This window comes from Myxocyprinus asiaticus, chromosome 46 (assembly GCF_019703515.2).
Source record: "Myxocyprinus asiaticus isolate MX2 ecotype Aquarium Trade chromosome 46, UBuf_Myxa_2, whole genome shotgun sequence".
Lineage (NCBI taxonomy): Eukaryota > Metazoa > Chordata > Actinopteri > Cypriniformes > Catostomidae > Myxocyprinus > Myxocyprinus asiaticus.
In genome coordinates this window covers 19,472,565-19,486,882 of record NC_059389.1, presented here as the reverse complement: position 1 = coordinate 19,486,882, position 14,318 = coordinate 19,472,565, and the positions used below count along the sequence as shown (strand labels likewise).

General features: G+C 39.6%; 1 protein-coding gene across 1 annotated transcript in view; it reads right to left on the bottom strand.

Moving 5' to 3' along the window:
• Nucleotides 1-14,096, bottom strand: part of klf13 (Kruppel-like factor 13) — a 32,992-nt gene extending 18,896 nt beyond the window's left edge. Inside the window, exon 1 of the mRNA XM_051690424.1 lies at nucleotides 12,589-14,096. Coding sequence (XP_051546384.1) covers nucleotides 12,589-13,096 — 508 coding nt within the window. The 5' untranslated portion in view covers nucleotides 13,097-14,096. The remainder of the gene's footprint in view (nucleotides 1-12,588) is intronic.
• Between the last annotated feature and the right edge of the window lie 222 nt (nucleotides 14,097-14,318).

Genomic DNA, 14,318 nt, shown 5'->3' with positions numbered 1-14,318 from the left:
AAGGCTATAGTACAAACCCCAGGCTGATTCCTTGTTCATTTTGTCTTGCAGTAGTTAAAGGATCAGAAAACCCCAGAACAATTTTTTTAAATGTTAATCTATATATACAGGTTTGCACATCATTGAAAACAATTAAAGCACTAATTGGCTCTGATTCACTAATGTATATTAAAACAAAATAAAAATTTCAAACAGCAAATATCGTGACCATGTTAAAGTTGTGCTCAAGAGAGACACAGATGCTGCACGGGAGATAACCAGCGCTTGATGCTCGTTTTATGGGAGCCAGACACACTTGTTCGGCATACTGGTGCACACTCACCGGAACACTTCAATCGAGCACTGGAGAGAACCACCATTTAATATATTTAGCAATATTTTGCCAGTTAAAAACAATGTTAAAACATTAAATTACGATATAATTTGGCCATCGGTTTTTTTAGTATGCTTTTTTTTAATCTAAGAGTTATAGGAGTTGTATGACCTTCAGTATGTTATCGGTTATCATACAGAGCTCTAAAATAACCAAACAAAAAAAATTTTCATGAGAAATAATTACATTTCACATTAAGGTGTGTCATCAATGGGTGATCTATGTATTCTCCATTCTCAAAGTCTCTTTTTTGCCACAATGACAGCATGATACTGAGTCACGTGACAACAGCATGCCATCGATTTACTTGAAAAGCTCCGACAGATGCAGCACCAACAAAAGTGCCTCTGGTAAGAAATCTCTTTACGTTTTTTCATTGAACCCTGTTTGGTTGCAAAGAGTAGAGTCTCTAGTTTCCTTTGATATGCCGCTTTTAAAAAATCTGTTAATTTTTTCACGTCAGCGCCCTGATAAACATGATGTCTACATATGTGGAAACTGGCACTGCATTTCCTCAAAAGAAGAAAAAGCATGTTAGTTATTTTGAATAAATTTCAACTATAACAGATTTGTGGGTCATTTAGCTTAATTTTAATATACGTTTTGTTATATTTAATTTTGTTTCACTGTGCAATACGATAGTTAAGGCATTCCTATATAAAGTATTTTCACATTAAGAATAAATGGGTTCATCCAAAAGCTGAAAAATGTTGCTTTCAGAGGTTTTATATGGAGTTAGGATGAAAATAAGGTGCATTTCAAACTGTTCTGAGACCAGTAAAAACAGCACACTGGAGGTTAAGTAATTCACTAAATAGGGAGCAAAGGAGCATCCTATACCTTTCTATAGAGCTAAGTGCATTCAATCCTAAAATCCAACCAAAAGTTCAATTTCAGGCTGCAGAAGATGTTTGGACCACTCAACATGTTTGGCAGACATTGGACAATGGTAATCAGTACATAGATTCAGAATCTTATAATGCTACATTTTATTTTAACATGCTGGGCAGTGATTGGTTGATGCATATAATTAGAATTATTTATTCAGCTTTACAGAACATCAGCTGTAATAACTGTAACGTATCAAAAACATGAATAACCAACACTCCTGGAAACAATTTGATGAAAAAAATCTGACTTTCTACAGCTTTAAATTTCACAATTTAGTCCCCCTGTCCACATATGTGGACATAAATGTTTTGCTCTAGAAATTTTTTTTTTTTTTTTTAGTTACAACTCAAAAAGGGAAATTGAAAACGCACACAGCAGTCACGCAGGGGACTCAGGAGGTTAAGTCTTGATAAATCACTTTGTCCGTGCAACTTCATGTGCATTGACATTGTGCACATTTGGAAGCACACCTCTAAATTTCATATTCATTTCAGGGAAACACGCAAAAATTGCCATGGCGTGCTATTATGCGCATCTAAAAGACGCAATCCGTAGAAGACTACGTTAGTAGATCATATCGGACCTTTTTTGCGCATGCTATCAAGTTCGCATATGTTTTTATACATGCAAACCTTTAGTAAATCAGGGACACTATGTTTATTGTTAAGGGTAAATTCATTATTTTTCTAGTTTTCTGAGCCATTTTGTTCTTCGAAACTTAAAGCACAGTCATAAAATATTGTATATGCGTAAACTCGGAGTTGTGATTGGTAGTAGAGTATGCTAATACTTCATTCGATTCTGAGCGTTTCTCCACATTATTCATGAGAAGGAATGCATCCATCCAATCATTGCGCTGCCTCATGCATGAGCTAGCATTACAGCGGTGAATTCAAAACTACACACAGATGTGACAGTGTGCATGTTTAACAGCACTCGCGGAACAGATATGAAAGCGATCTTTTAACACTAAACAACGTAGTAAGATCGAGATCAAAAAAGCAAAAACGATACAACAAACACACATGTAAAATAGACAAAGACATGATGCTTGCAATATCATATGTATTAGATCCTGATGTTGCAGATGGTGTAGATCCCGATCAAATCAGACGTTCTGAAACATGGGCACAGTATCTTAGCCACAGGTGTACCCTGCACTCTGAGTGTGCATATTTTGTTATCTGTGGCACACCACGAGAAACCAGATCTTTAAAATGGCACCACAAATGTAGTTGTAGCACTCACCAGAGGTTGTAATTAATTCCTGGTGGGTCATGCCAGCCCAAGAACTGAATGGCTGGTTAATTACAAGACTGCTTTGGAGACAGAGGCAGACCCAGAGTGGCCTCTTCTCAGTCCAAATGTTTTCATTTGTGGGTAAACTATTCCTTTAATTTCTGCAAGAAAATTCTCGACTTGTTTCAGCACAGCGAAAATGGGAAATTTCTGCAGTCAGCCCAGCTTCCCCTTTTTCACCACCATGGCTGCAGTGCTCAATCAATGACCTCAACTCTACCCCATAGGAGCAGGGAATTATGGGAGTGGATGCAATCCCATCAGCAACCAAGTTAGAAGAGAAATATGGGTCACGCCCTCCATCCAACTGAGGGTGCCAAGAAGTGAGTTCACTTAAACTACAGCACACCATGGAGAGCAAAAACCACAAAGTTTGGCACAAACATAGCCTAGACTTATGTCATAGCTGTGGGCAATTTAGCACATGGGCAGAATTATCGTCGAATCTGTATTCGACACAACTTTATATTAATAAAATATTAAAAAAGTCTAGTGAGCAGATTGATGACTAAATGAAAACTTTCTTGGTGGTTTGACCAAGATTACAGCATTAAGAGACAAGTGTGGGAATGGAACAAAAACACAGAAGTACAACACATATTTGTGCGTGTTTACAGAGGGAGGGGGTGGGGGGTTGTCAAACCACATGAGACTTGGTGAGTCAGATCAGGCTTTCAGTGCTCTGTTCGTGCCAGTGACTTCAAGAAATTGAGGATTAATGCAAATGGCTGTGGGTGTAACACAGACATTACGGCTAGGTCAGGTACAACGATGAGGACTGGACCAGACTTGTCCAGAGACATTGTGACAAAAGGAACCATGTTTAATTTATCATCCTCTTTTGTCTTTTGATGAAAAACATTAAAAGCCACTTGCCTTTCAAATGCACACTCTCCTCCCAGGGTTTTAATGCTGGGAACAATAGCACTGGCCTTGTGTCTGGCAGGAGAGCCTTAACCATCAGGCATTTCAATCAAACCTTCCGAGCCTAGTAGTCATAACTCACTCCTCACAGCCTGTACAACACATGTGCGCGCACAGTCGAAAGACACATTATACGAGGAAGCAGCCACAAATACTGTAGCTTATGTCCCCTCCCCTCTATTTTCCAACCACTTGAGAAGCAAATCTCACAGTACTGCTCTGCTTATATTTTAGATATGTGTATAAGCTGAAATTGACCTTATTCCATTCCAGGTCTTGGCCTTAAATGGCCACTAGGTTCGTTTTGCAGCACAGCATAATTATTTAACCCTGTTTAATAAAGGACATGAAGACAGCTGTAGCCTTAAGCTGGTGAACAGTAACAGGCAAGGGCAGGTGGGTGAGGTGCTAGTCTGTCATCCATGACTCTAACAGTCATGTACACCACACAACCCACTAAACCTGCATAAACACTGAGCAAATCTTTTGTTTAAATTATATCTGTTTTACTGTCAATAGTAAAATACAAATGAATTGGCTAATAACAAAAATTGCTCATTAAGGCTGATCTTTAAAACAAGCCCCCCTTCCCAATTCTTATTTCAAAGCAGATGTAGGTAATTTTTCACTGCAAAAAATAATTCTAATATTCTAGCTTAATATGCAGAGTCAACTACAAATACAGTAATCCATTTGTAGGTTGATTACACCTCAAGTGTAACACTTTAACGCAATTCTTCTCTTTGTTTGAGCGGCCAATCCAGCCTGATACAGCAACATCACCAATGGTGCGAGTTTGGGGCAGGACTATTTGTTTGTACATGGACGTCAGGGGGAGTGTTCTTGAATCTATCTGAAAAGAGCAATTCTGTTTGGTGATGCTAGTGGCACAGAAATTACACACTTCCGCTTTAATAATCAAAGGACAAATTGGCCTGTCAAACTGTAACATTTCTTCTATCAACATGATGAAGAGTGTAAACATTCAAATATTAATACAAAATGATGGAAGTTCTGTTAACATCCTGGTATTATACAAACCTTAAGATAATGTACTTTCTTCCTGACCTTGAAGTTCACTTTCAGCAGTTAGACATCATTCACAGAGAACTCTTCTGCCCTCTCTATGCAAAAAAGCTGAACCAAACCAACACAAGAGAATAGCCTCTCCCTCTTTTTCTGTCTCTCTTGTTTCTTCCCAATATCTCCTTCTCAAAAACCCAAATGCATGAATTGCTGCTGCTGCAGAAAATCAGAAAATCAGGTTGCCTACAGATGCAGCTGAATGAATTACCTACATCAATGGAGGGCTTTGACAATGGATCCCACCCTGTTCCCATCCCCACATTTCTGCCTCTCCTCTACATCCCCTCCCACAAACTGCTGAGTTAGCGCCCCACATGGTGTCAGTGTGAGACCCTTAGCCGGTGGCTCATGCTTCAGGAAGTTGCAAATACAGAGCCACACTAGTGCCAGATCCCCTTTTTCCTGCAGAGTAATCGACACCTGTGCACAGCAAACTACACAATGCTTATGCAGTTCACCTTAAAACCCTAAAAGGCATGCAGTAAGGACACAGGGCAAATGGGGTGGGGGGTGGGGGTATGAACAGAGTGACCTTTATAAGACTCTGCCAAAGCTAACTAAAGTATACATGAGCTCAGCAGAGTATGAAAGGTACTTATAGGAAGCTGTGGCCTAATACCAACACGGGTGCATTAACTATGACTGACATGGTCTAATATATGGCAAATTCTGAGGCTGTATGTTGGTTTTTGGTTTCTATGGCAGCTGAAGACTGTATGCTTTTCTTCAAATAAAGGAAAAACAAGAGAGCTGTATTCCCGACAGTGAGGGCTGCTTTAGGAGAGATGGATGACTGCAAAGGGGCGGATGAGCGCATGATGAAACACCCATGGGGCTGAAGCATTTCAGCCATCATATTTAGAGAGAGAGAGAGAGAGAGAGAGAGAGAGAGAGAGAGAGAGAGAGAGTCACATTGGAGGCTGACAGCAGAAATGTTATGCAAAGAGACTTCACCATGCCAGAAATAAGAAATTCTAAGTGGTCAAAACATGTACATACATATATACCTAATATATTGCAACTAATCTTTGTGATAATCTTCTCTCAAACATAAACACAGGTGCACATACCCATTTTATATGATCCCTGCTTAGAAAAAGATCACTCCCAATGAACTAGCTGGTGACTATCCTAAAAGGCAAGTGGTTCAGCCAAACCCATGCACCCTTGGGCATCATTTTAACATATATTTGGGTTACAAGGTAACAGGCCAGGGGAGTGGAATGGAAAATAGTTTTAGTCATCATCTCAACACTGCGCCCAGCCCTGCCTCAACTATGGCCCTGTGCCCAGTACAGGACATAAGTATCCAGGTCACACCCATCCTCCCAAACCTTCCACCTGAACAACATGCAGGATGACTGCACAGGATGTCGCGTCTCTAAATAACCCAGTACACAGGAAAGGAAAAAAAGGCCTGACAAATCACTTTAATTCTGAATGTTGTTGCTACAAACAAGGGCAGGGAGGTGTTCTAAGAACGTATTTCTTTAATGCGAACTAGAACCAATAGTCCAATCTATTTTTCCAGTGAGAATGCCAAAAGATATGCCAAATTGTGTAGCAAGACAATGTCATCTATACATTGTGTTCAGGAGCCCCAGGAGATACAGTAGGGGCCTCCAGTTCACAATGCAAAGGGAACCTCTAGGAGCACCAGGGTTTGCAGGTCGAACAAAAAGGTAAACCAACTGTGTAATTATAGCCTTTGTTTATGTGAATGTACAAGAGGAGTGCTGCTGGTGATTGAAGCTAATGTGTGTGCTAGCCACATACAGCGACAGCATGGCCCTTTGTGGTGACCCTGCCCATAACCAGTCATAGGGGTTAGAGGTACACCACCAACAAAAATGAGCTTATTCTAGGCTGTCTCTTAGTCAAAGCTAACCATTTATTTCATAAGAGCGAGGCAAGAGGGACAATGGGACTATACCATGCTGGGTTGTCACTTTACGCTTGAATATAAACGAAGGCCCTTCTAGCCAAGCAAGCTTGATTTTGTGTGTCGTTGCATTCCAAAATGTGTCAAACTGCAATTCATTAGTCAACAGAAGTACGCGTTGCATTCTCAACGTTGCCCTAAGGGGCTCTGTAGCGGACATTAGGGGTGAACTGCCCCTAGAGTACTGAGGTCTGTAACCACCACTTTAATGCAAAAGCACATTCATATGTTCAACCGGATTGCATGTTAGCAAAGCAGTGACCAAACTCTTTGGTCTGCTTTTGCGTAGAGTATGTTTCTGGCCTTAGTTGAAACAAGAGATGAACAGATTATCAGATCCGAAATTAAACCTTAATTTGAACTAACTTCTTAAAAATGTCCCAAAGTCACCTCTGAAAGATAACAGTAGGGTCATCCATTTGTAAAAACCCATCCCGTCTTTGGAGGCATAATGTATTTCTTAGCATCCTTCCCCTAACAAAGCTGCTTTACCCAATCTTGCTTGTCAAATTTGTGACAAAATCTGTCTTCCCATTCTGTATAGTTTAGGCCAAGCAGTTTGCATTGAAGCAGAAACCCACCTTCTCATACTCACAGAAGATCAGACAAAGCTGTCTGGTAACCTTAGACCTTCAACCTGCTGTGTTCCCCTTCACTTCACCAACCCACTCACCACAATGAGCAATTTGTGTACTGCGTTCATTCTCATCTTCCATGTCCTACCGCTCTGCTTGCTCATACTTACCATCTCAATGCAGCCAATAAAAAGGAGGATTACAAAACCTCCTAGGCCTTGGAGATGATCACATTTAATCTGCCTTGCACAACACATCATGCAAGAGAGTGATCTGAAGCATGCTATCATATTCAAGACTCTATCAAGTAGTTAGTGTGCATGATGTGATGACATGTCCTTCCAATTTCTTGGAGATATTCCCATGGGTACAAGGAATAGTGATACAGGTCCTGAGTATCCCAATCAGGATAATGAGTCTAGTAACTGGGCCCACATTACATTATGGGGTTGTACAGGGAGCAGATTAGATTATGGGGCATGGGAGATTAACCCAGAACACAGGGGCCACATGTAACCATTTTGATCACAAGGCTCCATCATGGGTTTGCCAATTAAAGCAATTTGTGAACCTAATGAACTTTCATTTAGCCTTGACTTTCAAAAAGAATCAAAAGAGAACACTAACATACAAGTATCGTGAACACAATACCTTTAAACTTTAAACTGAATTATATGGGGATGTGATTTGGAAGACAGATCGAATGAAGGCTACAGTTAATGTTGAAATCAAAAGATCCAAGTTAGGACATGCTACTCTTTAACAAGCAGTCCAGACATCTTTAAATGTGTAGAAATCCAATAACGCAGAGGTAAAGTAATAATACAACTGTTCCACTTTGAGTTGCAGGTACAACATTCAAATTTGATGGGGCAACACTTGCAGAGAGAAGGAAATCTAACTTAGAAAAATTGCATGGTTCGGTGCATACTGAACAGCCAGAATGCGTCACAGCCATGACCTTGGCAGTCTCCCCAGGCCATGTCACTTCCTCTTTTTGAACTGAAACTTTCAGTTTTTGTTGTTCCCGGATGGCCCCACACCCATTTCACAGGCGGGCATGCCTACCACTGGCACATACCTAGTTCCGTTTATCGTCACAATCAACTGTGGTCTAATAAAGTAATCAGAAATGTATAAATTATCATCTGCAAACATACTGTGCACTACTGCATTTAACAACTCATCGAACGCAAACCAGGCATCTCTGAATCTGTCCATCTGTGTTAATAAGGATGATTAATGAGCCCTTGCTTATCCAACCACATGCTCTAAAAGTTTGCATCTTTTTTTCTTTCTACCCTCTCCAACTTTCCAGTGCCTCCTGTTTTTGCCTTGAGATTCTGCACAGCCTTAAAAAATGTCAAATATTATGACTGATGCTTTCCTTGGCCAATATCAAATCTTAACATGTCTACAAACATCAGCTAAGTGGAGATAAAAGTTCAGTATGCCCTCAGACAAAGTACTGGACTGGCAGTGTCAGTACAGTCAGACTCAACTGAAGTTGTTCTCTTTTTAAAGGTCACGAGGAGGTTATTCCTATAACCCTATCTCAATGAGGGACACTCTGTATCCACGTTACCACAGAAGTGTTAAGGGTATAAACTCACAATACACAGTCTTGTTTTAAAAAGACAACAAAGCTACAAATAGACCCAGGACCTATAATTGTTGGCTTGGCAAACGTATGTGGTTTGAGACAGTTAAAGAAGGGGTCATTCAGTCAGCAAACAAGTGCTATTACAACGTTATATGAGCTGGTAACAAATTCTTGGGAAGTAAAATAATACTTAAATTGCTCTGCGCCAACATAATTACCTCTACTAATCTACTATAAGGTTGTACTTTTAAAGTTTATTACAAAGTCAAAATTGACTTCCATTTAAGATCATCACTCAACAACTGTTTAAACAACTGCATTTGTGTGTGCACTGCAGTGCATTTCAAAGTATTAAGTTGAGCCCTTTGTAACATTTCTGTGTTGTTTGATCATGACAGTCCAACTGCTCCAACTTTATCATAAAACATCTTCTTCCAGCAAGCTTACACATGTGATGGCCAGACCCTCCCCCTTTTTACTCATGATCTACTCAGTCAATAGCCTAAAAATTCTGAAAAGATCTTGGATGTAAAAAGAAACAATCATTATTTACTTCTTATTAAGTGTACCACACATGTTAGAGTACCTTGTGTTTTCATCACACACACAAAATGCAAGTTCATTTTAAAATAGAGACATATGAATACCTGTTGCATTTTTTTACTAAATTAAAAGTCAGCATTCATATAAATGCAGTTTGAGAGGCATGACTGCATATCTCTGGATGGAAAACCCAATAGCCCAAGCTTTCATCTTACAGCTACAGTATACAACTTCAAACACATCTGCAACACTGCACTTTAAGTGCCTGGTCTTTTAAAAGCTGGACTCAACCCTGTGCCCAAATTCTGCTGAAGTGAGACAAATGATCCAAAGCAGGGTTCAAACCAGAGCCAGCAGGGAATTCAGGGCGTTTCTGAAGTCAAATAAGGCCTCCAGTACTCTTGGCTCCCCAAGTTTGTTTTTATAACACTGTGTTCCCCCTTCAGTTCAAACGTGTGTAGCTGGGAGAAGCATCCATCCTATCTTTGCTCTATTAGTAGTGCCTTTTGGAAAATGTGCTGAGTGCTTAAGAAAGGGGCCAACAACTGAGCAGGTTAGCTGAGCTGGGACTGCTGAGCTCAGATGACCCACATTACCTGATTACCAAAACAAATGAGATGAAACACTCATTGTTAAACCGAATCATAACCCAATCACAGACCAGTGACTACGGCAAGACCCAATCGCAAGTCAGCAACTTGCAGAAAAACCCAACTGAAAGAGAGGAAGTATAGGGGTCTTAAATGCATACCATAAAAAAATACCACAAAGAATGAATTAGTGGATGTTTATCTATTCTAAATGTCTGATTTTGATCTGTAAACACCAAAGTAGACACATTCAGCACTGTACACCAGACCATATCTGTGGTCAAATAAACATACCGTAGAGTTACAGAACAATATGCCTTATTGCAGGGTAGTATGTGGTATGTTCTGACATTAACATGTCATTATACTGTAAAAGACTAAACCTATTATAAAGCTAAGTAAAAAAACATCACGCCCATCTCGAGTTGGAAAATACTTCAAAGCTAAGTTGTACATGCTATATATGATATTCGTTACATTACGAGGCCTACACAGAATCAACACATGCGTAAGATTTTTTTCTCAAATTCAGCGCATATAATGCAAAAACCAAAACAAAAAAAAATGTTAGCAGATTGCATCTGGCATTGGCATCATTTAGTGATGGGATGGAACCCTACCACTTTTTTGCCTTGGCCAATTATGTCTAAACCACTTTTTAAAATAGCTTTTGTCAGGTATGTATCTAAGGTAGAAGAAACATCTCCAGTTCTTGAGCAGGAGTTATCATTTAGTTTGTGTGTGTTATAATAACTGACGATCCAACATTGGAATTTGTTATTTTTATGTTATAATGAGTGCTCTTTGTGGCTGTTATCAGTGGTGTTGAGTAACAGCGGTCGGTAATGTTTTCTTGTGCTTCAGACATGCGCTGCTTTCCAGTTAAATCGCAATGCAAAATACAAACAGATGTGACCCTGCTCATGATATACAGTACATCCAATGACATACAGAAGCAATCTTCCTTTATTAAAATAAAAAGTTATATTATGGCGGATTAAAACCTGGAACTCCTTGTACTAGGGGCTAAACTTTACCATGAGACCAATCAGTCACTCTGGCTGAAATTATGCGGATCAATTGATTTATTCACTGACAAACAAAATCCCAGTACTGATAGTGTTGGATGAATGGATCAAGTTACCAAATTAATCATGTTAAATATGTATTGTAGCACTTAAATTGGTCAACAAGGATGACTACTGATCAAATCAACAGATTACTTGAGTTAATCTGTGCGTAAAATACTTAATATGTCTACGTTTCACAACTTTGTGGCAACCGTCCCCACCACTTTTTAAATAAATGTGACGCCCCTGGCATCTGGACCTAACTGTAATTATACTCCCTAAACATCAATGTAATAAAAGCAGCAATGCCACAGATAACATTTAAGAGTTATGACTTTATATTTCTTACCTTAAACTATTGAAACCAGCACAATATCTGTGAGAAATTATATCTAATAACAAGTATTAATTGACAATACACGTCGCAATGTGTCATTTACCATAATCAGTGAGAGTTTCGGAAAGCCCTGACACAATTTACACACTTGTGTGGTTTATATTTGATCTGTTCTGATCTGAGGCCACGACACCTTTGGGTGTCAAGAACGTTTCAACTCAACACAAGTTTCCTCTCAGGCGGCCCAACTGTTGTCTGGCGTGACAACAAGTGCTGTAAACACTGTATTAATAATACGGCTGCGGCGGCAGTACACGTCATCCCGCGTGAAAATACGGTACTTAACGTGTAGTTGTTCTTCTGCCAGTTATATAGGATTAAAAATAAAGAAAGAAAAAAAAGAAGAAAAAAAAAGAAGAAAAAAAAAGCCGTAGAAACCTGCGCTGAGGGCGGGTGCTCTGATCTGCGCTCGGCTGGTCGAGTCTGTTGCTGGCCAGATCAGCTGGCAGTCTGTCTGACGGGGGTGTGGCACATCACAACAAAGAGCTTAACAGTCAAACAAGCAATCGCAGAAGTTCATCTTTTATTTATTTATTTTTTGCTTTTATTTGAATCCCTTTGCATATGTTTTACGGACTTACGTAAAGAAAAAGTTGCATAGTGCGTTATGATCTGCAGTGCATTTTTGTTTGTTTTTTCGGATGGATCACGGCCGTTCTCAGTGGTTGTGCACCGCGACCTACTGCCAGTTGACTTATCGCAAACCACCACCTTCACTTCCTGAAAATATAGACTATAAGGCTTTTTATGAGCGATTACATCATGGGTTGCCTGGCTTTTTTCCCCCTATGAGAGTGCAAGATTTAATTGTGAGCTGGTTTGCTTTAATGTGCATGTATTGAACTGCATGTATATGCGCGTGCGTTTGCACGTATATTGTAAATGGTTTATTGGACTTGTGTTTGAGTTGGCTGGGGGTGATATAGGCGAGGCACTGGGGATGGAGAACTGTTGCCGTTTATCATATAGCTTCCTCATAGTGGGCGTGGCAATATTTACGATGCTACTTACCTCAAATACATTTGTTTTATTAGAAAACGACTAGTTAGATGTGGAAATGTATGTTTTATGGAGGATCTCACTGTTTTAGTTACATAAAGGTTGTCCCATCAACTATTAATAGCTGAGCTTGTACCGTACACAATGTGCCCAAAGTGTACCAATGTGAAAATGTCGCTACCATCGTCATACATCCGCGCGTAATTCCATTTTATTTACCTCCCCAAGCACTTTCAACGCGCAGGCTACATTTGATCTGCGAAACGTTAATACACTTGGCAGGAATGGAAACTGACCTGTATGTGTCCTTAGGTGGGCTTTGAGATGGGACGATTTGCCATAAACTTTTTCACAACCTGAATAGTGGCATTTGTGCTTTTTCTGCGGGACTTCTTGTTCAATTCGGCCCCTATTTCTTTTGCTTCTTTGTTTAAGAGCAGAGTCGGCGGTGATGGTGGTAGGTGTGGCAGAGTTCCCATCATCTCTGTTTAGGGTCGCCGTTGGTGGCACAGTGCTCTCCTCCTTTATTTTTGCCTGCTCGGCAAAATTGATTGGTGTCTGTTGATTAAAATCCGCCAAAATTCTCGCCACCACAAAGAGAGAGGAGTTATCTCTCAAAGGCTCCTTGGCCTCATCTCCATTCCTCTGTGCAGCCGCAGTTTCGGGTTTGATCTCTCTATTTCCCTTTGGACCGTGAACAATTGCTTGGCTGGACATTGACACAAGGCACTCTGCTGCGAAGTGATCCATTTCGTTTCGATGATGTTTCTTTATGACATTCAAACCCCAATGACACAACACCATTCAACTCAGTAGATCCCTTTGTGTGATGCTGAAGAGGTAGCAAACTCACTTTGTACTAATCTTACCGGCTTTTCAGCAACACTGACATCCTGCATGTAAATCATGCGGGGTCGAACCGTGAACGCGCAACACCGACTGCTTTCTTTCTCTAGATATACGTTTCCGGCGACGAGAGCTCTGAAAACTTGTCTTGATTGAATATGAAAACTCCCATCGTGGCTGTAGTCCTCACAACGTTAAAGTGACAGTATGCTGTGCGCCGATTGTACAGCTGATTGTATCCATGCTGGGGGCGTGTCGGCCGGTAGCGTTTGGCAACGTCGTCAGAGCGGACGAGCAATCATTGGATGGCGACGTGTCCCGGAGTGCACTACCTTACTTGCCCCCACCAAACTTTTACAAAGTATCAGAGGAACTTCCCTCAGTACCTGTATGCACACAAAAGGCTTTGCAGTTCTGTAGGTGTGAGGATGGAGTTTATTTTCAAAGCATTATAATCCACATTATCTATCATTATCCCTTATAAATTTGGAGTGGTTTTGGTTTTGTCACTAACACTGTCATATATTTTAAAACAGCGAACTTTAATTAGTGCTATTAGTATTATTATTGTTATTAGTAGTAGTAGTAGTATTAGTATTTCTGTAGCTGAACTGGTAGTAACACTGCCAAAGGTCATGTGTTAAATTCTCTGATAACAATAATATCAATAAAATGTATATCTTTGAATGCATTGTTAGTACCTTTTGGATGAGACCAGTGTTGGGTTATATGAATTACTAAGTAATTAATTACTGTAATTAAATTTCTTTTTCAGTGAAAAAAGTAAAGTAAGGGATTACTCTAAATTTCTCAGTACTTTAATTACAGTTACTTCTGATGTAACTGTGTTAAATACTGTATAGACTCTAGAACAATTCTATATAAAACAATAGTGAATTTACAATCGAAATTTAACGTCTAATGTTAAAATGTATGTTTTCTAATTTAATGCTGCCCCCTTAAATTCTTTGGACAGTTCATGAATAGTTAATTTGATTTTATAAGATTTATTTGAAAGATTTAAAAAAACAATTTCATGTCTATCCTTGTATTTTTCATCTGGTCGAGGTTGATCAGTGTTTTAGAAAGTAATTAGTAATAAGTAATGCAATTACTTTTCAGACAGAGTAATTAGTACAGTAATCTAATTACACTGTAGAAGATGTAATTAGTAGTTAGT